Here is a 27,990-nt window from a genome sequence, read left to right on the forward strand (position 1 = left end):
TTTTGGCTGCATCGGGTCTTCGTTGCCATGCGCAGGCTTTCTCTAGTTGCAGCTAGTGGGAGCTACTCTTCGTTGCCGTGCGCAGGCTTCTCATTGCAGTGGCTTCTCTTGTTGCAGAGCACAGGCTGTAGGCACACGGGCTTCAGTAGTTGTGACCTGCGGGCTCTAGAGCGCAGGCTCAGTAGTTGTCGCGCATGGGCTTAGTTGCTCCGCGGCATGTGGGATCTTCCCGGACCAGGGTTCGAACCCGTGTCCCCTGCATTGGCAGGCGGATTCTTAACCACTGCACCACTAGGGAAGCCCCCGCTTAGTGATTTTTTTAATGGTTCAATTCACCAGGAAGGTAATTCAGAATTTCTATGTGACTATATATTTTGTGGTTATTTTTATAAAGCAAAATACAGAAGAATCACAAGGAAAATGGTAACAAGTCCATAATCATGGGGGAAATGAAGATCTAATGTACCTCTTTGATGATTAAGCAATCCAAAATTGAGTATTAACAGGAAACATCTGAACAAGCCAATTTAGAAGCCTTTTCAAATGGACACTTACAGACCCCCCACCTCAATCACAACAAAGAGAACTCTCCAGACGTTGCCATGGGTCCCCGAGGGGACAAAGTTGCCCCTGGTTGAGAACCACTATTTAATGAAGAATTAAAATTAAGATAGTACGGTTTGGCTCAAGGCCAGACAAACAGAAGACTGGAATAGAAAAGAAAGCCTAGAAAAGACTCAGTTGTACTGAAACTGACAGAAGACCATGTGAGCAGTGGAGAGAACACTGGTGCTGAGATAGACAGTTACTGCTGTGAAGAATTAAAGTCAGATCCTTACCTCACAATGCACACAAAAACAAACTGGTCGTGGATTTAGGGCCCAAATATATAAAATGGAAAACATAGAAACTTTTAGAATAAAACACAGCAGAGTATCCTTATAACTTGGAGGGAAGGACTGCCTAAACAAGACACAAGTACAAACCATAAGCAAGAAAATAAAGTGGGCAAAGCTTAAAAATAAACACATTTAGCAAAGGCCACAGTAGAATAGAGAAGCCACAGATTGAGAGGAGGTATCTGCACCAGACATCATCAGAAAAGGCCGATACCACGAGTGTAAGACTCTAAAGGAAGACAACCAACCAGTAGAAAAACGGACAATCAAGGAACTGCAGATTAAAGCCAAAATGAAGTATCATTTCATACATCTAAATCTGTGAAAAATTTTAACTATCTGACACTACCAAGTGTTGACAAAGCTGTGGAGTGAGTAGAGCATGCACATACAGCTTCTGGGAGACTGTAAACTGGGGTGGGTATTTGTGACAGAATCCAGTACAATTAGATATGCTTGTCCTATGACTGTGTCCTTGTTGTGTGCCCTAAAGAAGTGGTTCTCAAGACGTGGACCCCAGACCAGCAGCCTCGGCATCACCTGGGAACTTGTGGGAAATGCACATTCTTGGGCCCTACCCCAGACCTACTGGGTTTATCACTAGCCCAAACATCCTCCTGCCCTCCCCAGGCACTGGGACACCCAGGGGCTGAGTCAGAGTGTCTGAGGGCACAGGGGGCGCCCCTGGCCACACAAGATTTGACAACTACCAGCCCAGCAGAGATGCCAGGAACCCAAGATCTAACAGTGGGAACACACAGGTACAGACAGGACATCTTCAAGGTGAGGGATGTGGTCACAACTAACTACACACTGTCAGGATACCCAGGTGCTTAGCAACAAAGTGAAAGCAATAGATATTTTTCTGAGAAAATGGGAGTCTTGTCAGGTGGAAGAGAAAACCTGCGTCAGGGTCTTACAAAACACCTCATCACGTCCTAATGGCACTTGGAGCTGCTGGGCATGCGTGGGCCCCAGGTCCCCACTGCTCCTCAGCACGATGGGCACTGCCCTCGCTCCCCTTCAAGTGCATGAGGCTCCCCCTCTGTGGTTCCGAGCCTCACGACAATCCCAGTGGGCACAGACGTCCCTTCACCCTTAGATCATTTTCTGGATAAAACTTTCCATGCCTTTGTCTTAACTAAAAAATGATGCTTTGGAAAGTGAGAAAAATTCAGACTGCTATTTCTGATTTAGTGGAATGAGTGTAAGATACCATGTTCACTGTAGAGATTCTTATTTTGATTGATTCTTCTAAATGAAAGAGTGTTCATCCTTGGAGAGGAATGTGCTGTAAGGAAGGGGTGTGTGACTCCCGGGCTGGGAAGTCTAAGGGATGGCCCTGGACAGCCTTGTGTGGAGAGGTCTGTTTGTTATTTGTGAACATCTTTTCTGCTCCAGCTGAAGCAGGAAGCTGGAAAGCCTAAGGCCTCCAATTTTCCTCCTCAGTGCTTTCAAAACCACACATATTGGCAATGTACGTGTGGCCACTCTTTTTTACCTTGAAAAAAAAAAAGCTCAACAGTTTTTTGAAACCTGAAGGACATTTTTTTAGGTGCTTGAAACCATGAAAATTCAATTCCTTAATACTTAATTGCTATCTGTTCAACACGTCTTGACCGAGCCCTTCCTTCTCTTTGCCCAGCACTGGGCTGTGCTGGCCACAAGGACCTGACAGTAACAGCCCATCCCTGTCTCAGTGCGCTCACGGCCAACAAAGAGGGACTTCTGAAGCTGCAGCCTCTGCTGTGTCCTCATCCCCTGAGGATGGGCTCTCCTAAGAGGCACTTTCATATTCTCTTTGCCTCTGCTGAGCACTTAGCAGGTGCTCAGGAAATGTCTGCTGAACTAAACTGAACAAGCATTAGAGTCTCTACTGCTCTTTTCTTCACTGTCCCACCTCCCCATGCCCTCTCGGCATAACGTCTCACTGTGCTCAGATCTGTGGGTCAGATTTGCCAGGGTGTGTGTGTTATGGACTAAATGTTTGGGTGCCCCCCCCACCTGCCCAAATTCCTACGGTGAAGCCCTAACCCCAGTGTCATGGTTTCTGGAGGTGGGCCTTTGGGAGGTGATTATTCTAGAGGTCATGAGGGTGGGGCCCTGAGGATGGGGTTGATGCTCTCCCTGTCAAGTGAGGACCATGCAGACCTCTCGGAACCAAATCAGCTAGCACCTTGACCACAGACTTCCAGCCTCCAGCCCTGTTGTGTATAAGCTACCAGTCTGTGTTGTTTTGTTATAGCAGCCCAAGCAGACTAGGGTGGTGTCCCTCTCAGCTGCTGCCCACAACATGACACAGATCCCTGGAGTGAACAGGGATGGCTCTCTCCATAACCAGCGCCAAACATTAAAGAAACTGAATAGCAAACGTACTCTGAGGGAACATGCAGTCTGACTTTCCCAGATGAAGACAGACTCTCCGTCAGTGGGACACACAGAGGGCGAGCTGACTGGAGATGAAGCAGTTGAACAAATCTCTACCATCCACCTCAGTTTAAGAAGCACTGTCAACGCATCCGTCAGTCATTCTAAGTCACGCCTATTAGTCTGTTTTCTCTACATTCTTTTCCTTCCTCATTCTTTGATTTCTTTAACCTCTCCTTGGGGAGCACATAGAGAAGGAAGGAACAGAGGGAGGGTAACAGATAAATTGGGAGCAGTTTCCGTGAGGGGCAGGGCACGGAGAGCAAAGGCCAGGGCCAGGCAAAAGAGGAAGAATGAGCACAGAGGTTTGGGAGGAGCAGGGGCTTCCAGGAGGATGGAGGGCAGGTAAGCGGGGAAGCCCAGGATGCCTGTACACACTGCCCACTGCTCCTGTGCTGGCCACAGAGAAAACGTCAGCTGCCCGCCCAGACCACTCCTCCACAGGCACCAGGTCCTGGGAAGGAGGGGCTGGTGAAGGGGCCTGGAATCCAACTCCTGTGCCCTTCAGCGTGTTCTTGGGAACCATCAGATGCATCTAGATGTACATCACAGCATGACTTACAGAGGCAAAGAATCTTAAGTGTCCAACTAGGAAACTGTTAGGATATGTCCTGACCATGAAGGCCGCTTTTAAAACATACCCTTTCAAAGGATTTTTAATAATGTAGGGGAAAGATCCCCATACACCATGAAGGAAAGTTAGATACAAAGCCAGATATGTGTACAGTCTATATAAATAGGCACAAGAGAGAATCACCCTAAAATAGTAACAGGGATTAGGGATTCTGTGCTACAGAATTATGGCGAATGTTTGTCTTTTCAATGTTTTAAAAAAATGTATTCCATGTTTTCTAAATATCTTCAACAAAAGCCTAGAACTACAAGAAGAGGCAACAGCAAGACAAAGATGGCAGGACGCATCCCCTTTGAGCCTCTGTCCCAGCCCCGCTCTGGAGGCAGCACCCTAGCCACACACAGCGCGGGGCCCGCTCCTGACTTGCCTCGCCTCTCTGCTGTCTGCAGGTAGCCCGTGGAGAGGTACTGCTCCATGTCCTGCTGGAAGGCTTCCTCAAAGAACTTCTGCCGCTCCCTCAGCTTCATTTGCTGGGTTTGCTCCATGTCCAGGACCTTCTGGGTGTGCTCCGCGTCGAGTTCAGCTAAGGACACAGAATAATTGGGGTCAGGCAGGGTTTGGAAAAGGACTGAGACCGGAATGGGTATAAATACCGACTCACGGGCTCACATCTGGCCCCCTGACTGCAGCACAACAGGTGGAGAGCCGGGGCTCCTGGAGGACCGTGACCACCGTCCACCTTAACCTCACCCAGCCCGGCCTCAGGAGGCACTCAGTAGACGCTGGTTGCAGAGCCAGCACGTGGCCACCGGAGTCTGTGAGAAGAGCACCTGGTCGTGGCTTTGCTGTCCGTGAACCAGCCACCTGGCTGAGTCAGTTAACCTTGCTGAGCCACATGCTGTATGAACATTTGGGACAGACATGTTACCCCAGGACTGACGTGAAACGTAAGAACTTTACATTCCAGCGAGGGCTGCGTCAGTCACGCCAGGGAGAACTGCAATACGATGGGCCTGAGCCTCGCCGCCAACAAGAAGCCTGCATTTACCTTCCCATGTGGCCCACTGGCGGCTCCCCCTTCCCCAGGCTGCATGGGGAACACAGATGATGCAACCACTATTCATCCTGTACACGGGCCAAGGGCTGGTCCTGAATCTACTTGTAACTCTCCAGTCCTTTGTTCTTCACGGGGTGCGGTGGGCAGGATTTGAAGACAGCCCCCAGGAACTCTGCCCCCAGATGCACAGCCCACAGGACCCCAGGACTCGTGATTAGGGTACTCTCTGTGGCACAGCTGACTTTATGAGAGAGAGGTCGTCTGGGTGGGCCTGGACTTTTCCAGGAGAAGAGATGTGAGCACAGAAGGGGTCTGACATGGCTTTGAAGATGGAGAGGCCTAACAAGGACTGAAGGTGTGTCCAGGAGCTGAAAGCCACCCCAGGCTGAATGCCCAGCCTGAAAATGGAGACCTCAGTCCTACCACCACCAGGAGCCAGGACTCCACCAACAACCTGAACGAGCTTGGAAAACAGATTCCTTGCAGCCTGGTCAACCCCTGATTCCAGGCTGTGAGACCCTGAGCAGAGAACCCCATCACAGGTTAGAACAGCCATCATCCAAAAGCCAAGAGATAACAAGCGTTGGTGAGGATGCGGAGGAAAGGGAGCCCTCATGCGCTGTTGGCGGGACTGTAAACTGGTGCAGCCACCTCGGAAAGCAGCATGAACGTTCCTCAAAAAATTAAAAATGGAACTAACATATGATCCATTAATTCCACTTCTGGATTTATCTAAAGGAAATGAAAACAGGATATCAAAAAGAGATCCGCACTCCCATGCTCACTGCAGCATCGTTCACAATAGCCAACATATGGAAACAGTTTAAGTGTCTGTCAGTATCTGAATGGATAAAGAAGATGTGGTACATATACACAAAGGAACATTATTCAGCCACGAGAAAGAAGGAAATCCTGCTGTGAGAGAACACAGGTGTGCCTTGAGGACATTATACTGCGTGAGATAAGTCAGACACAGACATATACTGTATGATCTCACTTATACGTGGAACCTAAAAACGTTGAACTCATAATAGAACAGCAGAGTGGTGGTTACCAGGGGGAGAGCGGGTGGAGGAGCTGGGGAGATGCTGGTCCAAGGGCGCAAACTTGCAGGTAGAAGAGGAGTATGACTGTGCCCACAGTCAACAGCATCGTATTATACTCTTCACAGTTTCTATGAGACTAGATCTTAAATGTTCCCACCACAAAAAAGAAATGGTAATTATGTGACATGATGGAGGTGTGAGCGAGTCCACAGTGGTCAACATGTTGTACACCTTAAACTTACACAATGCTATACGTCACCTATTAAAAATTAAATTAAAAATCTTAATAAGAAAGTCTTCATGGTGTTACCAAGTGATTTTTAACCAAAAAAAAATCCCCAGAATTTACAATGAACAATAGTCTTGGAGGTCCCACATGATCGACCTTAGTCATTCCCTCCACAAATACTCAACACCTCGTGTCACAGCTCCCAGGTACAACATGATCCTGTACGTGTAGATCTTAAAAACTTGATAATGGAGTATATTTTTAATCCCAAATCAGTTACAGCCTCAATATTTAGAATATTCCGGATATTCTTCTTGTATCCTAATCTTCATATATGCAAGGAATGCTAATATTAAGCAAAGCAACACAGACGGGAACGTAAATCATCCCGACGACATGTAACCGCATGTACAGCGATGGTGATGTGCAGTCTTCTCACACTGTGATAATCACTGTGCGTTCTCTGAATTTTCATGTCACCCTGACTTGCAGCCCCCCATCTCATATCTCTGTTCACAGGGAGAGGGTCTGGAAAGAGCACAGGTTTTGGAAGCAGTCTGGGCTTGGTCCTGTCCCCGTGATGCCTTTAGACGCTTCGGGCACGTCATCCCGCCTCCCTTTAGCCTACCTCTGATTTCTGAAAGGTAGCTCTGTGTGAGCTCATCTGTATGCCCACAAGGTCCCAATTCAAGGTGCATCTCTTATTCTTTTGGGGGGGGCTGGTCAGAGTGTCCTCTGAATCCCAGGGAACCTACAAGTCAGCTTAGCCCAGAAGTTCTGGGGAATTAAGGCAGCTCTCACCCAATGGGTGACAGAAGCCAGTGTATCAATGCCCAGGCTCCCATCCTTTGGATGGACAATTCTAGGAGCCATTCTGAACAATTGTCAGAGGTCCTGGTGGAACCGCAGCAGCGACTTCAACAATGCATCCCTTTATCGACGTTTCCTCCTTGCCCCCTCACCCCTGCTTCCCGGGATCACCTCTCACACAAACTACCTTCAGGAAAATCCTCATCTCAGGCTCTGCTTCCCGAGAAACCCAAGCAAGGATATCTATTACCAGCCACAACTAACTGAACCTCTCTGGGTCTCAACTTCCTCCTCTGTACAAGAGTGGTGAACTTATTTCATACGGGTGTTGGCAGGATTAAATGAGGTTAACACGTGAATCACCAGGCACACAGTATTGCCCATAGCTGACAGCTAATATTAATACCAGCATTATTATTAGGAAAAGGAAATGATACGAAATATTACCATGAAGCAGGATGAGCACGACACTGAGAATCACCCCAACTCTTCCAGCCCCACTCAGACACTTCAGACTGGGTCACCTATCAATGCCCTTCACAAACGTGCAAGGAACTGAGCATGTACTTTTACGAGGGAGAAAGGACACTCAATAGGATGTCTTTTCATTCATTTCACTTCAGCCATCCACCTATCTGATCAAATGCTTCATGACTGCCAGGTGCATTAGAATAAGTCAGCCCTAGAATAGATTAAGTATGCTTCACACACTTCCAACGAAGTTCAATTACTCTTAAAAAAAAAAATCCAAAATAGGAAGCTCACAAACAAAGATCAATGCAGAAATTATCAAAGGGGTTTTCATTAAAGAATATCTTGTTTCAACTGAACTAAGATTTTCTATAGATACAGAGATATATAGTTATGCAACTTGAAAACTTTCATTCTTCTCAAGACTTCTGCTTCATGTTCAATTCTCGTGTTTCTGAATTATAAGTTCTATAGTTTTTGTCTTAGGTTTTTTACATTGGAATGAAATGTAATCATGTTCCAGCCCTCACAAAAGGGGGGACACGGTTGGGTTAGGGAACTTAAAATGACTTAAAGGAAAATAATCACTGTTTTAAGTTTTAAGACATGTTACACACTAGTTATCTGAAACATTTCCAAGCACCTTTTGTCATTTCCCACTTTATTTCAGAGCCCCCCTTACATCTCAGGGCTGACCTCTAAGCTAGAATCACAGAACTAAGTACATTAACTCTATACCAGCTGTACACTCAGGACAATGATGAAAAAAAGCACATGGCAGTTATTAAAAATAACTGTCCTGCTCAGCAGCTAAGAAGATTCACCCTCAGCTACGTGCCTGAGCAAGGATGTTCTGATTGTGCCGTTTGTTCTGGAATCATCGGTTCACCTTTTGCCAAGAAACAACTACATTTGGGAGTGGAGAAATGATGGAAGGACACTGAGGGAATATTTCAAATCTATAAGTTTTAAGAGCATCTGGCTTTGGGAGAACGACTGTGGAAAAATAGAAATTATAGAACATTTTCTATAAGGAAAAATGACCCACTGTTCCCATCGAAGATGGCATTTATTATACCAGGGAAAGCCAGACAAATCCAAAGATTTTAAAGAACTTCAACAAATAGCCTTAAGATTAAAAAGAAAAACCAAACACACCAAAAAATTAGATAAAAGATGCTGTAGTTTTTCTATCAGGAGTCAGGAGTAATCATTTAATTCCATTATCAACCCAGGTCTGTGTCTCCTTTATTTCAACTCCAGGTCATTGCTCAAGTTTTATCTGACTGCAACTTCCACTCTAGCCTCCACTATCAATTTCAATTGGATAATTTCTCAAAACAACAAAAAAAATTCCATTACCAGTGAAGATGTTATAATCAATTCTCAATTATATGTTTTAATGGGGCATAAGGGTATATATGAGATATTAAAAAAAATCCATCAGGCTCATTTCAGGAACAGTTTCAACTTATTCCACAACTAAGCCCTTTTAACAGAGCTGATAAGTAATAAAAGACAGTGAGGTGTGAATGACTGAAAAAGCCTGGAGCTGCTGGGAAGAAAGAAACGGATGATGTGAGGAAAACCAGGACAAACCTGTCCATAAAAGGACTTACTGAGAGTATCTTTAATCCAAAAATGTTAGAAGAGAAAACAATAAAATTTAATTAAATATGAGCTATGAAAAATTCTGGTAATCTCTACATAATATTAAAGATTGAGAACATTTTTCATTCAAGATAAATAAGCAAGACTAAGAATAGATTTTAAATCTATCATTTAAATATTTACAATTTAGATGTTTTTATATCAAGAATACAAATTTTGTGATACTAAAATGCATATGATATGATCAAGGAAGAAACGTGAAATCTCTGTAAATTCCTAAACAAATTTCTAAATACAAGTAGGTAAACACGTACCTTCCTAAACTGTTTTCTGACAAAAATTTAACTGCCAACAGGCTGTCAAACTACATGATCACTAAATTACTACACAATTCTGTCACTGTGACAGAATTTTAAAAATAGGACCCATTATTTTTCTTATGCTTCTAATTATTTGCCATTTATTTAAAAGTTTTTTTTTTGATGCATGAACAATGCATGTACATTGTGGAAAAAATTTTAATCATAAAAAAGCACATGGACTTCCCTGGTGGCTCAGTGGTTAAGAATCCACCTGCCAATGCGGGGGACATGGGTTGGAGCCCTGGCCCAGGAAGATCCCACATGCCGTGGAGCAACTAAGCCTGTGCGCCACAGCTACTGAGCCTGTACTCAAGCCTGCGAGCCACAACTACTGAGCCCACGTGCCACAACTACTGAAGCCTGCGCGCCTAGAGCCTGTGCTCCGCAACAAGAGAAGCCACCACAATGAGAAGCCCGTGCACCGCAACTAAGAATAGCCCCCGCTCGCTGCAACTAGAGAAAGCCCGCGCGCAGCAATGAAGACCCTATGCAGCCAAAAATAAATTAAAAAAAAAAAAGGCACAAATAGTAAGGAGAAAATCCCTCTGAAATCATCGTAAGCAGAGGAGCACAACTAACATTCTGATGTACGCTCATCAGCATCTGGTGTACATTATTTTCTCCTTGAACCATATGAAATTGCAATATTCAGTCTTTTTTTTTCTCTTTTTGTACCACTGGAAGAGTTGCTGGTTTTTTTTTTTTTTTTTTTTTTTTTGGGGTGTGTGGGCCTCTCACTGCTGTGGCCTCTCCCGTTGCGGAGCACAGGCTCCAGACGCGCAGGCTCAGCGGCCATGGCTCATGGGCCCAGCCGCTCCACGGCATGTGGGATCTTCCTGGACCGGGACACGAACCCGTGTCCCCTGCATCGGCAGGCGGACTCTCAACCACTGCGCCACCAGGGAAGCCCAAGTTGCTGTTTTTTAAACTTTTTACTCTGAAATAGTTACAGGTTCATAGGATGTCGTCAAGAAATGAACAGAGCGGTCCCACACACCCATCCCGAGTCTCCCCAGTGCTAACATCCTATCCCGTTACAGTACAATATCAAAACCAAAAAAACAGACACCGGTACACTCCACAGAGCTTATTCAGATTTCCCCAGTCATGCGTGCACTCGTGTGTGTGTGTGTGTGTGTGTGTGTGTGTGTGTGTACAGGACGGGGGAGCTCTCTCCAGGCTCATCACACACGCAGGCTTGTGTAACAACCGCAATCAGGATGTTCAACATTACTGTTACCACAAGGCTCCTCCGGTTGCCCTCTGGTAACCATCCCCTCCCCCTTCCTCCACTCTTACCCCTCCCTAAGTCCAAATCTGTGATCATGTTATTACACAAATGCTACCTAAATGAAATCATGTGGTGTATATATATATCCTTCTGAGATTAGCATTTTTCACTTGGCATATTCTTGAGGTTCATCTTAGCAATTGCTCATATTGATAATTTGTTTCTTTTTGTTGCTGAGTTGTGTCCACGGTGTGGAGGGACCACAGTTAGTTTGACTAGTCACCCACTGAAGGACACCTGGGTCGCTTCCAATTTTTGGATACTGTGAGTAAAATTGCTATGAACATTTGTGTACCAGCTTCTGGATGAAAATAAATCATTTATTTGAGGTAAATGCCCAAGAATGCACTTGCTGGGTCATGTGGTAAGTGCATTTTTTGGTTTTGAAAGGAACTGCCAAACTCTTTTCCGGAGTGGCCCCTGTCACCAGTGTATGGAGGACCTCATTCTTCCACATCCTTCCTCACCACCATTTGGTGAGACCTACTTAATAACTGTGATACAGAATCTGTTTCCTTCCCTCCTCCTTTTCCCCAGAGTATGTGTCTGTTAGAAACAAGTTTTAACTTCCTCTTAAATATTTCCAATAATTGCTATGATTTAAGTAGGAAAATATATTTAATTTTAGAAAAATTCTATACAGGAACGGAGGACTTGTTAGTGACAAAATATACAAGATTTCCTTCCATTTTTAAAACCCACCTACTCTGTATTTTTACCATTTAACAGTCACCTTTTATTCCTATCTCAAATTAGTTTTCAAAATAAGGCACACTCAACCATTTTTAAAGTCTCCCCAACCTCCTGCCCCGCCTTAAAAAATGAATGCAAATTGTTTCAGGGAGGACAAAAAAAAAAAGACCTTTAATTAATACTGTCCTAGAATTGTAGGTTTTAAACATTCATTTAAAATACCAACTTCTGTGCCCTATGTTTCTACAGTTTTTAAAAGTTTTGTCTAGCCTTCATCAACAATTAGTTTCCAAGACAGGTTTACAATTATTTTATACCATACATTATTTCTATGAGTATTCGAAAGTATTATAGAGCCCTTCCCTTAATTCCTCAGAATTGGTCTTTGGAAAAAAAAATTCTGTGCATGTTAAAGTCAAGACATGTTTTAACAGAAGGTTAAATGGCTCTTTACGGAGCTCCTCTTCAGCCCCCTCCAACACACACGGACGCATGCACGCACACACACTTATCAAAAGCCAAAAGGTACTTACTGCTTCTACATGCAACTAATAAAGGATACTTCTTACCTAAAATGTAGTAGTTTAGAATAATGGCAGGTTTTGCAGACAGACAGAATAAATAACTCCTTTAGACAACAACTCATGGCAACTCCTAAGGAGACTCTACAAAGTTCATTTAGAGTAGCTACTGGAACAGCTGTTTCCTAAACCCATGTCACAGGAAACAAACACTATTCTAATATCTAAACTTTTGGAACACTTAAAAAATTTCTATCAATTACCCTGAAGGAAATGACCACTATCTAGAGTACTAGCAAAATAGACACTGCAGAAACACGACATGTACAAGGTTTGCCCAAAGCAGTAAGACAGAAATGCTCAACTGTACCTTATCTTCTGCGGGAGGAGCAAGGCAGCTTAGAAGCCCCTGATGAGGCTGCTGGTCTCTGAGCCACACCACTCACCTCGCCACGCCTCCAGTTTCCCATCAGTTAGGAAGCGGGGGTGGGGGTGGGGTTGGATGATATCCATAAGAAAGTCACATCCAGCTCTTAAATGCTATAATTCTATTTTTACTTCCTTTTGACTGGGGCAGGAAGAGGTCTCCTGAATCCTGTCTTTTTTTCTTTTTTTTTTTTGGTAAGATAAAATGAAAATCAGATTAGCAGTAAAGGATTTAGGACCTTTTGAATTTGACAGTAACTTTTCAAGAAAATCAGATTCAACTATTAACAAAATGCTGAGGGTACGTTTGCATTTATCTTCCTGGTCATTTTACTGCTTAAAGAATGATGAGAACAAAAAGCTTAAGATTAATGGGTAAGTGAGAAGTGCACTCAAACTGTGGCCAGAGGCTTCACGAGTTATGAACCTGTTCCAACGTCACGGCGGGGGTCAGACTGGAGGGCCCGTGGCCTGAAGTGAGTCTAGGTAGCGTCACGACGGCTGTACTTCTTGCCGGGGTCGACAAAGACCTAGATGGGTAAGATGTCAGTTTAAAGGGGTGGTTCAACTCCACTGCAAAGGGCTAGTCCATGATATGTTACAAAGGATACGTTTTACAGAAACAGTATGTGAAATTGCTGTGTTAGATATCAAGCGTATGCCATGTTATCCCATTCTTTGGATGGTTTCCAATTTTTTCTTGTAAGATTTAAAAAACTCCAGGCTAGAAGCTCTGTGTTACGAATATTTAGCCCAATTTCCTAGAATTTTAAAGTCCTGACATTTTCCTTAATTTTACTTAGAGTACTGATCTACTTAACAACAAAATTTGGGGGGAAAATGGGAAGGGTTTAGATTGCTACAGGAATCCTTCCAAACTCCGAAGTTTGTTGTCGTTGTTTTTGTTAGTACATTCAACATTCTAGAAAAAGAAGTACAAACCAGCTGCTTGTGTCTCAGTATGAAGATCAACTCTTACGGAGTTCATTCAAAGGGGTTATGGAGATAGCAGGCCCTTAGTGTCATCGAAATCAATTCGAGGGCTGGTGACACAGAGGTGGCTGGATCACTGGGCCCCATGCCCAGAGCTACCAATTCAGTAACTGGCAGGGTCAGAGGATTCACATTTCTACCCAGTTCCAGGGTGATGCTGATGCTGTTGTCCAAGGACCAGACTTTGAGAACCACAGCTCTTAACGAACTGTTTCTGCGCATCCACTTCATTCAAATTTTTACTTTGTACAAATATTTATATAATGGAAAAGAATAAATATAAGATGGGGAAGTTGGCACAATTCATGGAAATAACAGAAACGTCCTCTCCTAAACTCTCTTTAAAATATTTACAAGATCATCTAACAAGGAAACGCTCCAGCAGCCGCCAAAGCATATAATCATAAACAAGCAGGACGTGTAGTCATGTTCACTGATGAGAGACAAGTAACTCTAGGGTCAGAAAAGCGCTGGATCCCATTCTGTGGAATCCCTTACCAGTCCCTGGCTCATGGCCTGCGGGCTTCATACAGCAGGAGACAAAAATGTTGTGACCATCTGTTCTTTGTCCTGAACCCAGATGCAGCCAAGGGGGAGGTCCTCATCCTCACCATTTGCAGAGACAACGTGGAGGGGTTTACATTAATGTAATCAATATAAAATTACATATGTATTTAAAACTAATAGACAAACTCTGTCAAATAAAAATTAAGAGAAGAAAAAAATACATATACCCAGAGTTAGATATATGGCAGAGAAGGTATGCCGACGGAGGCAGAAGAGATGTGAAAATAAGTGACTGGTGATGGGGTCCTGGACTTGGCATATTGATATTTTCAGCTGAAGGAGTTTGAGGAAATGGCAGAAGCAGGAAGCTCACTCTGACCTGCCCCTTGCTCTTCTCCCCTGAAGCAGGTCCTAAGACCCTCCTGTGGAAGGTGCCCTCCCTGTACCCAGAGGACAGGAGCATCCTTATCCCCAAGACGGAGGGACACAGATATGAGTGCAACATGCTGACCTGGCTAAGTCTCCTCCAGTTCACTACCCTTACCTCAGGGCCTTTGTCCTAATGACATTTCTCCATGAACGTCCGCTCTTCCTCAAACCTGGCTTAAAACACTCAAGCTTAACTCTTTCTTTGGGTCTTCATTTCCTTATGAAGGCCCCCGTGTTAACGTAAAAGTTAACATTAAATAAATCTGTACACTTTTCTCCTGTTAATCTCTGTCATTTTAATTGTCAGACCTAGCCAAGGACCCTAAGAGGATCGAGGAAAACATTTTTTCCTCCCCTGTACTAACTATCATGCCCAAATACATGCTATAACACATTTGGAAGCATCAATGAAATGAATAATCTGATTTAAAAATTATACATGTTATAGAAATTAACACAGGAAATGAAATTGTTAAGAATCAAAAGCTATCTAATGGATTTTTCGTAGTAATTCTGAAATCAAAACTTGATCATGTATTTTTTTAAAAGGTGGTGAGAGGTGAGGAGAAGCCTAGCCCCACCAGATATTAAAACACTTCACAAAACAACAATTTAAACATTATGGAGTGACTTCCCTGGTGGTCCAGTAGCTAAGCCTCCGCACTCCCAATGCAGGGGGCCTGGGTTCAATCCCTGGTCAGGGAACTAGATCTCACACGGATGCTGCAACTAAGAGGCTGCATGCTGCAACTAAAGATTATGCATGCCGCAACTAAAGATTCCACATGCCACAGGTAAAAAAAAAAAGATTCTGCATGCCGCAACTGAAGAACCCACACGCAGCAACGAAGATCCAGCGCAGACAAGATAAATAAATAATTTTTAAAAACCACCAACATTACGTAAAACAAAAAGAGATGGGTGGATCATTGAAGTGGAAAATCCCTAAAAGAGATGTGATCATATGCTAAACAAATATAAATAAATCATATGCTAAACAAATATAATAAAGGATATATCAGAAACAAAGGAGAAAGTAAAGAAATTTGTAATAAGTGGCACTGTGAAATCTAGTTGGCCATTTATAAAATCAATTTAGAGGCATACAGGATAAATTAAATAACTGAAAACCAAAAATGATATATGGAGAAAGAAAACCAAATTAAACCTTTAAAGTTACTAATAAGGGGTCTTACACACTATAGAAGAAATTATCAAGGATCAACAGATACTGTGTAACATGAACAGTAAACACTCTTGGATATTAAAAAAGAAATATAATAAAAAGGGAAACAACAGATTGAGGAAAAAGAATTGCCACAAGTAGCAAAAGATCATTATTTTTACCACAGTAAATAAAAAAAAGAAAAAGAAAAAAGAAAAAGAAAAAAAAATCGACACCAATAAAATATTTTCAATAGAAAAAACAGTTCACAGAAGCCAAAAATTGTTCAGCCCTATATGTTATTAAAACTGAAGTACCATTTTTGTCCAGTTACACATTGGCCAATATAAAAACAATGCTAACAAGAGTGAGGTGAGATGCTTTCATTACTAATGTTTGCATAAATTGTTAAAAAGACTCTTAGAAAGCAAGCTGATTTTAAAAATCTCTAACATACTTTCACCTAGTGATACCGCATCTGAAGATACACGCTAAGGACATAATCCAAAAGAATAAAAGAGCTACTACCTACCTAAAGAAGCTCATTTCTGTATTAAATGACTCGGCCACTTGATGAGCCATCATGTAGCCAACAACAAACATGGTGAAGACATCAGATATTAAGTAAAAGAAGAATAAAAAGACAAATATGTGTAACTTATCACATGAAAAAGGGCTGGTAAAGCACTCCTGAAAAATCAGTTTCATTAATACAGTGAGACTGTGGATGGTAGTTGGCCCTCAATGGTATAAATTTTTTGTAATGTTATATAGCTTTAGAATTAAAAATTCAAATAAGCATAAGGTTCTATAAACACACAAAATATATTTTCATTCCCCAATAATCATAATAAATATGTATTTTGACATATCCAACTAATACTTTATTGTTTTGGGTGGTTATAAAAAAAAAATTCCTTCTGTTAAAATGTTCAGTGTATATGGGCTTCCCTGGTGGCGCAGTGGTTGAGAGTCCGCCTGCCAATTCAGGGGACACGGGTTCGTGCCCCGGTCCGGGAGGATCTCACGTGCCGCGGAGCGGCTGGGCCCGTGAGCCACGGCTGCTGAGCTTGCGCGTCCGGAGCCTGTGCTCCGCAACAGGAGAGGCCACAACAGTGAGAGGCCCGCATACCGCAAAAAAAAAAAAAAAAAAAAAGTTCAATGTATGAATGTACTTCTTTATTCACTTATTCTTATGTAATATCATTCACAAATTTAATTTATTCAATACATTTAATAAGCATATTTACTACATGCCTATTAACTCCTTATAGCTTATTTGTTCATGATTTAAAATAGACTACTTTATAGCAATACAGTGTTACCTGGAACTTTTACAACCAGAAATTTCCATTAATCAACATTTTTGAGCTTCATTAATATAAGCAGTTAATCACAATGATAACCTAAGACATTAAGAGATTTTAAAGACCTTTCTGAAGTATTAAAAAAATTTTATAATACATTCTACTGCTTTGAAAATTGGTAATCTTGGACAGACTAAACAGCAAATAACAATGGTTTAAATGGCAAATAAAACGTTTAAACAAACTTCTCAACCTTGAAAACCTGGTATATGCTCATTATGCAGCAGAAGTAATCACATAATTAAACAAGTGAGAACCTTAACCTGCTCTGGATTCCCAGCTGTTAAACAGAATCTGTTCATGGATTAAGACAGATCACACCTAGGTTTCACATCAGTATTTTCTATTCCGAAATTCTAAACTTTCACAACAAAAGAAAACAAGTTCTTCCCACTTCTAACAATTGTAAGGAAGGAATGACTTTTTTGCAAACAGAAAACTAAAGAACACAAAAACCAAAATCACTCCCTTGCTCCTAACATTTGAATTTCAGTACGAAAGTAGTGTCACTGGAATTTTCTCAAGTAACAGTTCTCATATCTATGATAACAGTGATGTAGACTGGCTGCTATATTATAAGAAAATTTTGAGAAATCTCCAAAAACTAGACTCAGATGCCTGTCTAAGGAAATTTGGAGGAGGGGGCAAAAAGAGAAAGAAGACAATAAGGTCTCAGTACATCTGAAAATGAGACAATGTTAATTAAAACAAAACCAAACTTGGTGGTGGTGATTGGGCCTGGTGTTGAAGCCTACGGTTTTTTTAAGTCATGAGTAAAACATTACAGATATAGATACTAAATTTAAATTTTCATTAACTATATAAAATTTATATTTCTGTATCTTCCTCATCCAGGGACAAGCAACAAGTTGACAAATGTGGGCCAATTCTGACAGCTGCCCCTGAGGTGAGTCTCACTATCAGTATATGGGGAAATAAACTTACGCTTTGGTTGCTTTCTTGAGTCACATCAAAAATAAAATGCAATCAGAGGTAACACCACTTTCTATTTTATGTGTGACCCCAAAGAAGGTGTTGAAGGAATGCCATCTGCAGGTCTACAATTTGAGCATTTCTATCTGAACAAATGATATTCTTCTTTTTAAGGGGGATCTGAATCTGGAGATCCACAAGACGCAGCTGGCGTGGGCACCACGAGAGGAGGAGGTGGCGGTCCCCGGGTGGCGCCCCCCCTGCTCCCCGGGGTCTCCGTGGCTACCTGGCCTCCTCTCCTGGAGCTAGTTTTCCTGCCCTCATTAGCTTGTGTTATCTTTCCCACCAGCCTTTTTACTCAGCTAGCTGTTGACTAAAGTCTGTGAAAAGTTTTTAGAGGACAAGATCCTTCCAGCAATTCAGAGCCAAGATGCTGTGTTTTTAGGTTTAGTATCTCCCTGAAAGGACATCTGCATTTCAAAAGGACACGGTAGAATCCAAAGGCCTTTAAAGCTCAAGGAACAAAGCTAAGAGAGGAAGTTTTTGGGAGGGGCTCCGCCCCATGACTGGGCAAGTCACACCACCGGGAGCCAGCTCCTGTGGGCCAATCCCAAGTCCCCCTCAGGAAGTGTCCTGTCCACAGGGGAGAGAACCCCCTGGTTACACAGGCAGCTTCCCACACTCCACCAGTGGGATGCTGTGAGATCAAAATTATGTTCAGCTTAAGATCACGCATTAGCATAATGATTCTCTATGCCGATAGAATAATTCAGATGTTAGATTTCTTTAGACTTTAAATATCACTGAAGAACACTCAATAATACTCAAAACAATTACCTTCGGAAACGTTTTTACTTATGCTGCCTTGATTTCAAATTAAGTAGTCCAAAAATTGCAATCTAGAACAATGGTCTCAAACCTTTTCAGGTTTAAGAGTGGGTGTACTTTTACTGACAATTTACTGAGAAAATACATGACAACAGAAATCTATTGAGTTCCGTAGCGCTTTTAAAAATGACTTTGAATTTTATTCTGCACATTTACACACATTTGCAACAGAATACTGCATATATTTCAACTGTATTTATCACACAGAACCCACAGCTCAACATGCTTCTAGATGCAAGAGCCTCTCGCTATAAATGTCCTCATGCCACAGGTTGGAAACATTCTGCTTCTAGAAGGTTCAGTGACAGTCAAATCTCAACATGCTTGAAAGCCGATCATACCACATTATTTCCAGAAAATATTTTAGAAATGGGGATTTATCACTTTCAATTACAAGCTGCTGGAAGCTTATGAATGAGTGACTTATGAATAAATTAGTACTATGAATGGCTGCCTTGGTCCCCTCCCTCCTCCTACCATAAGTCCCTCGCTGCCAGCTAACAGGGTGGGGATGAGACATGGATTCTGTGCTTCCCAGACAGGCTGGTGGTACTAGCCAGCAGGGATGGCAGGAGATGGTCCCTGAGGAGATCCCTGAGTCCAGAGGAAGAAGTTACATGAAGAAGGGACCAGCGGGAGAGCAACACATCAACACATGGGGCAGCCTCTGGAGTAGACCGAACTCCTCACTTCCCTTTGAACTACTTCCTGAAATTTCACCATTAGAGATTTACATATTTTACATTTCTCTTTTAAGCAAATCGAGAATACTCTATTTGGGAGCTTTTAGAAAACTGCAACATTCAAAATAGATATAGATGCTAGATATGGGGAGAAATGGGTAGAAAGGTAGACGATTTTGAAGAAAGGGGGAGAGGGCAGCTGTGGTGGAGGCCTCAGTAGGGACTTTTGGCCATGAGGGTAATTAAGGCCCAGCAGAAAGAGGAACCAGAAAGTGAAAAAGACAAGTATGAAATGTCAAAGACACACTATTCCTGATTCAAGATGGTGTTCAGAGATTATTTTACCCTCTGTTCTTCCTGTTTTCTCCTGGCTCTTTAACTACATTATGGACAGTGAGGACTTTTGCAAGAACAGCCTGGAAACTAGACCACTATTCAGGAGGTGTCGCTGAGAAACCGCTTTCCCAGTTACACATGACTTACAGCCGACACCCTAGGGCTCCAAATAAGCCCCGCGCTCTCCCCTGCCCTTGACTGTGACTGCGCTGCCCTTGGCCCAGAGGCCTGCACTCGGCCAACCTCTGCTCGTCCTCCGGGTCTCAGCTCAACGCTGCCCCCTCTGACAAATGCAGGGAGCTTTCGGCTCTCTCTCCGCCACCCTCCCACTGCAACAGGTAAGTGTCACTGCTGCCACATGCTCACCCTCTGTTCCTCCACCAGACACTAGATTCCTCGAGGGCAGACATGAGGTCTTTTAAAGGGATCGGGATATGCCACCCCAAAATATGCCACTTTGGTCTGAGGATTATTTTGAGCTGAAGGCAATATAGAAACAGCAGAAATGGGAAAAGCTCTTTGGCCTTCCCCTCTCTGTCTGAAAGCAGGGTATAAATTTCCCTTTGTAAAGGAAATATAAATTTACGTTTGTAAAGTTGTCTCCCTCTCCCCTACCAGGCAGAGGAGACGATGCATCAACAGAGAAGGCAGCAGCCTGAGTCCGTGTAACAAACGTCACTCAGTGACCCCCTTCTCCCATTAGGTCCCCATATACTCACCTTCCCACAGTCTACCACCCCTAGAAGCCTGAACTCTCCCTCCTTGTCTAGTTATATCTTCACAACTTATCACCCTTGTTAAAATGCTATATAAACCCCCGGGTCTAACGGCTGCTCTGGGTCTTCGCTTTTTTTCTATGAAGGCCTCCATGTGTACACAAAAATTAAAATATTGCCCTCAAATAAAAAATCTGTCTTTTGTCAATTTAATGTTCAGGGCATAGGCACTAAACCTAAGAGGTGGAGGAGAAAGTTTTCCTCCCCTACACTTTCAGCCCGGCAGCCTCAGCGCCTGCCACGTGCTCAGCGAGGGTCTGGTGAATGACCTGGTGACCACCCTGGCACGGGGGCTGCACAGTCGATACCACACATCCAGGAGCAGGGGCACCACGTACAGGTGGGTGGTAGCAGGCTTCCCACCGGCTGCTCGACTGCAGAGGTGCAGGAGGCAGTCACAGCAGGCCAGGTGTTCAAGATGCAGTCATGCAGAAGACAGACAGACAGACACAGCCGCTCAGGAAACAGCAGCGCAGCTGAAGGGGAACACTGGCACGCCATTGCATGCGCTGAGAACAAACATGTACCATCGCCAAGGCTAACAGTGGGAGCAGGACGTGGCTGCAACTGGCTTTCAGGGGCTGGCAGTGGACAATGTCAAATTGGTCCATAAAATCAGTGTAGTACACACTCAAAAACACCTGAGCTTAACAAGATGCACTTTAATACAAACATGCCATTACCCAAGGACTACGGAAAAGTTGGCCAAGAAACCTGTAAAGCATTAAAAATGGCATTCCAAACATAACGCCACTCCCAAATGATCAACAAAATATAGCCTCTGAATCACTTCCCAAAATTCGTATTTACAAAACAATGCGATGAACTTTTCCTTGGGGTTGACAACTGAAAGTAGGCAGAGAAACTGAAGGAGTATTGAGTTTATCCAGAAGCAGACAACCTGTTAGGATATTTATCCTTTCAATGAAGGGTTCAATACACGCACGAGATTATGGGAAATCCCTTATATGTACTCAATGATATGTACTTAAAACAGCAGCAAGATAGATAAGAAGCCTACTCTGTTGCAAGGAAAGTCTATAAGTTGAGCTACCACTCCTAAAACCAGACCCATGGTGTTTTGAAACTGGGATGTGACATGACAGCGTCCTTTCCATGAACTCTCCACAAAATGTCAATATTCCTTAGAATGAAGGCTTGCCCACCAATCCAATACAGAGAAATAAGTTGTTTTCTTAGGCAACTTTGTGTGGTCTTTCCCTGTTCTAGGCACAAAATAGGAACTGAAGAATGACTGTGAAAATAGCAAATCGATGACTAATTACAGGGTGGGAGTAAGAAGGCACAGCATTCAAGAAACACCCACCCAGGAAAAGAGTTTAAGCCAAACAGAATTATTTTCATTTTATCACTTTGTGTTTTCGTGTAAGATCACGAGCAGGAGAGAAAAACAGAAAACAAACAAAAAACCCAAACGCTTGCCATCTTATGAAAAAGTCTGCCTAAAACTATAGTAAAACAAGTTGAGTCGACTGTATGAGATGGTTTGTAACATACCAGGGAAACAGCCCTATGTTCCCATGTCCTCTGAATATGTGAGCATATAAACTAAGGTCCTAGATAAAGATACAAGATTTTTAAACCCTTAAAGACACAAACTTCATATTATGTAAGATGATGTATGTTCTGTTTTAAATTCAGGTAAGACAGAACCACACAGTACTCCAGAGACAGAAGTGATCTGATAAGCATTTTGGCACAAATTGTTCAGGCCTTTCACTGTCCTCTATCTACCTTCCCTTGTATGCAGAGGAACTTCTTATTCTCCATGGTCAAGGCAATTAATGGCAATGCTCTTGGCAACAGGTAGCTCTGCCTTTTTGGCTCAGGCAGCTTCGCCAGTTCTTAAATTTGCTTATAAAAACATAGGTGGGGGCTTCCCTGGTGGCGCAGTGGTTGAGAATCTGCCTGCCGATGCAGGGGACACGGGTTCGAGCCCTGGTCTGGGAGGATCCCACATGCCACGGAGCAGCTGGGCCTGTGAGCCACAACTACTGAGCCTGCGTCTGGAGCCTGTGCTCCGCAGCAAGAGAGGCCGCGATAGTGGGAGGCCCGCGCACCGCGATGAAGAGTGGCCCCCGCTTGCCACAACTAGAGAAAGCCCTCGCACTGAAACGAAGACCCAACACAGCAAAAATAAATAAATAAATTACTAAAACTCCTACCTCCAACATCTAAAAAAAAAAAAAAAAAAAGAGCTATTAAAAAAAACAAAAACACATAGGTGTGTCCCTTAGAAGAAGCCCCAGAATCTGACAGTGAATTCCTTGTGTCCTTTCTGTTTTCACCCTTACCCATCCTAAGCCTAATTCCTTCCATTTATGATCATGGGTATGCACACGAGAGATGAAATATTTTCCCATTTCCTAGAATCTCTTAATTTTGATGGTCAAAAAGGTCCTACATTTACCACTTATGACAGTAAGCAGCTAAAATGTTCCTGCAGAGGGATTTCAATAGCATGTTGTCATTCTTCCTTTATATCAGCATTTCATTACCTCTCTTTCTCTATACCCAAAGTCAAGAGAAACCTTCGATTCTCTGTATACTTCAGAAAATTGTAGAAGAGGAAATATGTTCCCGGGTATCAATTTCACAGACAGAATGGAAAGCACTATGAAAAATACATGTTTTAGTTTTCTGAGCAAGATACTTCTTACCATTAGTCTAGAAATCCTAGCACTTTCTGTTTTGTTTTGTTTTGTTTTTGCGGTACGCGGGCCTCTCACTATTGTGGCCTCTCCAGTTGCGGAGCACAGGCTCCGGACGCGCAGGCTCAGCGGCCATGGCTCACGGGCCAAGCCGCTCAGCGCCATGTGGGATCTTCCCGGACCGGGGCACGAACCCGTGTTCCCTGCATCGGCAGGCGGACTCTCAACCACTGCGCCACCAGGGAAGCCCTTTCTGTTGTATTTTGAAAGATAAAATGAATTCGATTTTTTGTAATCCCTTTGAGAAATCATAATTTGCTACTATTAATTCACTGAGTCAATTAAAGGATACTCTGGGAAAATCGCAGAAAAGATTCTTCCACATTTCATATTTCAGAACTAAAATAAAAGCTCAGAGTTGAAGTTGATACTGTGGTGCTTGAAAATGTCTCACAATCATCTTTTGTTGAATTAGTGGGTTACAGCTCACAGTCTGTGGCACTGTCATTGTTCTCTCATATTAACCAGACTCAGTTACATTTCCCCTGATAACTTCCTGAATTAACAGTAGGGGGGTCCATCTGAGACTATTTGACCCTAGATTATAAGCCACTTTTCTACAACAAAGGTACTTGCTCTTCTATGTGTGTAGCATAAAATAAGTACTTACTTTTTTTTTTTTTAATGAAGTGGATGTATGAATGAGTAACTAACTTGCTTTTAATTTTTTTCCTAAGTCTTGTGAAGTAGGATGAAAGCAGTGAAGATGTTTAAACTCAATTGCTGTGTGTGGGCTATTAGGACCATCTCCTTTTGGTAAAGAAAATCCAATGAACAGAACCAAAAAGAGGTGTCTGCTAGGGAACAGACTGGAAGCCACAGACACTGGCTTATTCACCCTTATTATAACCTCCAGGTTGGAAGCTTGACCATGCAGAATTCAAGGCAGGTAAGCCCTCAAATGTCCCTAATCGTCCTAATTTTCACATTTCCCTTGGGCCTAAGCTTCCATTATCTCTCACTAACTGGTCAACAGCCTCCTAGCTGGTCAATCCAGATCCACACCGGCCCTCTTCCAATCCATGTCTGCATAGTAGCCAGAGTGACTCATCTGCATAGCAAACCTGGTCATGTCACGCCCTGCCTAATAAAACCCTCCCGAACTCCAGTGCTCTTAGAAGGACTGCTTCACATGGCCTAAATGATCCCGTCACCTCTCCAGTCTCATCATGTACCACCACCTGCACTCACTGCCCCCAGCTCGAATTGTCTCCTTCCTTCTACCTCTTCAAACTTGACATAATCCCACTAGCCTTGAGCTTTGCACGTGCTCTTTCCTCTGAACATAATCTCTTCCCTCCCCTTTTAGCTCCTACTCAGCTTCCAGATCTCAGCTTAAGTTCCACTTCCTCACAGAAGGATTCCATGATCTCCACAATTAAGTGAAACCCACCCTTATGATAAAACTTCTAGAAGAGAAAAGGAGAAAGTCTCCATGGCCTTGAATTAGGCAAAGAGTTCCTGGATATGACAAAAGCACAATTCATTAAAAAAATTTTTGATAAAATGGATTTCACCAAAATTAAAAACTTTTGTGCTTCAAAATATACAAATGAGAAAATGAACAACCACAAACTGGAAGAGAAAATTGGCAAATCACACATCTGATAAAGAGCTTGTATCCAAAATACAGAACTCTTGCAACTCAATAAGACAACATAATTAAGAAATGGGCAAAATATTTCGGTAGTCATTTAACCAAAGAAGATACATGAATGGCTAATAAACACGTGAAAAGCTGCTCAACATCATGAGTCAGTGGAGACGCCCAAATCAGAATCACAGGAGAGGGCCTCCCTGGTGGCGCAGTGGTTGAGAGTCCGCCTGCCGATGCAGGGGACGCGGGTTCGTGCCCCGGTCCGGGAAGATCCCACATGGCGCGGAGCGGCTTGGCCTGTGAGCCATGGCCGCTGAGCCTGCGCGTCCGGAGCCTGTGCTCTGCAACGGGAGAGGCCACAGCGGTGAGAGGCCCGCGTACCGCAAGAAAAAAAAAAAAATCACAGGAGAGGGAACACAGGGTGTCCTCTACGAGCACCATCTGTCTATCAAGCAGCCTAACCCAGTACACAGAGCACAGCCTCTGGGGTCAAGAAGACAATGTTCAAATGCCTGCTTCACAAGTCTCTAGCTGGGTAATTCTGGAAAGTTACTTTAAACTCTCTCAAATTCATACAACAGGGACAAGGACACTACGGCTGCTGTGAGAATTAACAACGTGTACAACATGGCTTATGCCCCCTTCACTCTACCAAAGCTGCTCTTCTCTTGGTCGCCAACGGTTCACATGTTGCCAATTCCAATGGACATATTTCAATCTTTACATTTCTGAGAAGAGGACAAAGCTGACCACTCTCTCCAATATCTAATTACTCCAAATTTTGTTAATTCTGCTTCCAAAATACCCCTGGGATCCATTTTCACTTGTCCCCATCCCAGTCCCGTTCCCTATCTGGCCTCGGCTCTTACCCAACCCTTCCTACTGTCCGTTTTCCACATACCTAGCCAGAAAACAACACTCATTTTCCCACATACCCAGTAAGAGTCATCTTTCCAAACTATGGATCAGATGTTACCCCCCACACACACCCCGCTACTCAAAACCCTTTGTCGGCCTTCCCTGCAGTACAAATGAAATCCAAACTCTTTCTAATTCTCCGTAAGGCCTTCTGGGTCTGGCTTCTGCGGCAGCTCCAGCCTCGCCACCATCTGGCCACATAGGCTGCCTTTCAGTTGTTTCACACCTGCCAATTTCTTTACCGCTGCGAGAAATTTCTCCCCCTGCCCCTTTTTCATACTGGTTTTCTCCCTCTCATTTTTCTGTCTCAAACAGTCACTACCTCGGGTAGTCCCTGCCCTTTCCACCCGCTTCCCCAGTCTAAATTGTGTCCCTGTGATAATGAGTCATTGCTTGTAAACTGCCTAACTCTTCCTGCTGGATCGACCTCCATGAGGGCATCTCCCCTGTTCCTCATGTATATGTCTGTACATGTGCGTGTATACTGTGTATGTACATACACATATGTGCATACACCTATTACATGAACGTGTACATATTATATACATGTATACCTACTACCAGCAGAAGGCCTGGCACACAGTGGTCGATCAACAAGTGAATCCTATTATTTACTTTTTGTTAAGGTCTAAGAATAAAATGACCGTTAACCCAGAGTCTTCCAAGTACCTTTCCCAACAGCCCCGAGACAACTTTGGGATTCCTTTCTGTTCCAAATACACTTGTATACACTGTCTTACTGTTTTTCTATCTCTTCCTACTAGACTATCAGCTCCTTGAAAGTAAGAATCTTTTCAACTTCGAATTCCCAATGCTTAACAAAGAAACAGGCACAAATCTTTGTTGAATCAGCAAACACTGATTACAGCAGAAAAATTTTTTAAAAACCTTATTTTTATTTGGACAACCTTCACAGGTACCAATATGCAACTGGCCCATCTGGTTTTACTTTGATGTTTTAATAGTTAATCAGAAACAGAAAGCCAGATTGGCTACATCCTCTCTGAAGAGCCTGCTTTCACTTTCCATAAGATGTACTTGAACATATAGGTAATTTACATTCAAATAATTAATTCTGTAATTAAAAAAATCTAAAAATAAAACACATATGGCTATATACTCTTTCCATACTTTCATCAAAACATATTTTAGTACTGACCTACTCTGGCTTAGAGACTGACTAAATCAATTCCTGATTTACTAACAATAACCTTATAGAATAAACTGAAAATTGAAGTTGATGCAGAAGCCAAAAGAAAAACCGCACGCCTCACACCCTGCCAAGAGACACTCCCATAAGAATGAACTTCATAGTTTCCAATAAAGACAATGAAACTAGGATTTAAATCACTTTTCTGCAAAAACCAGCTCTGTTCAAAACTATATTGTGATGTATGGAATGCTTTCTTTGGCTGTTTCACCTTTTTATTTGATGTACTGAATACACTCAGTACACCAAATTTTAATTTTGGATACACCAAGATATCCCTTTCTCTTAATTAAAAAATCAATTCTACATATTTGTAGTAATAGAGGTTAATAAAATTTTTTTAAGGTGGAAAGAGTTGTTACTACTTTTCTGTTAACATGGACAAACATGTTTATTAGCTATATTTCATAGTGTAGCACATTACAGCAACTTGAAATAGCAAATGGGGCACTCCTGGAATTTTTGTGTGACATTTATAGCCTACTTTTGAAAAATTATTATAAAAATAGCAGAAAGAGTCCTGCTCATTAGCCTAACCTTGCTGCCCAAGAGAACAAAAGAAGGATGAAGCAGAGGAACTCTGCGCAAATGTATTGTTATTTCGTCAGCTTGTGTAAGGACAATGAACTCACTACCATAACAATGCCCTATTTTTGCACCTGCCCGCTGCCTCCCTTCTGGGCAAGCACCAGAAACTCCACCTTCTAAACCAGGGTACTCACTGGCAGATAAAATTTTTTTTTTAAATTCCTTCTTCCGGCAGATCCCCAAGACATGTCGATTCTGTTTGCGGAGTAAACACTTGACTTTCTAAAGTTATTACTCTGTTCTTGCTGGGAGTGCTTTACGTAAGCCAACTATGAGCACGGATTTTTGTAAATTTCCGCTTAAACAGGGTTAACATTTCTGATAAAATAATAACATTTGAATGTGAACTAAGGCAGTTTGTGAATTGAATACCAGACAATATGAAAATAAAAAGTAATTCAAAAGTATACTCTTAAAAAAAAAAGTATACTCTTAGTAAACTAGAAATTGG

The 27,990-nt window shown here is 42.8% G+C and overlaps 1 protein-coding gene across 1 annotated transcript in view; it reads right to left on the reverse strand.

The window, feature by feature from the left end:
- The window catches only part of DTNBP1 (dystrobrevin binding protein 1), a 124,645-nt gene that overhangs the window by 6,593 nt on the left and 90,062 nt on the right, over positions 1-27,990 (reverse strand). The window contains exon 8 of the mRNA XM_027128417.1: positions 4,328-4,483. Within this exon, the coding sequence (XP_026984218.1) occupies positions 4,328-4,483 (156 nt within the window). The remainder of the gene's footprint in view (positions 1-4,327; positions 4,484-27,990) is intronic.

This window comes from Aethalodelphis obliquidens, unplaced genomic scaffold (genome assembly GCF_003676395.1).
Source record: "Aethalodelphis obliquidens isolate GAN/ISIS:26980383/991018 unplaced genomic scaffold, ASM367639v1 scaffold34, whole genome shotgun sequence".
In the NCBI taxonomy this organism is placed as follows: domain Eukaryota; kingdom Metazoa; phylum Chordata; class Mammalia; order Artiodactyla; family Delphinidae; genus Aethalodelphis; species Aethalodelphis obliquidens.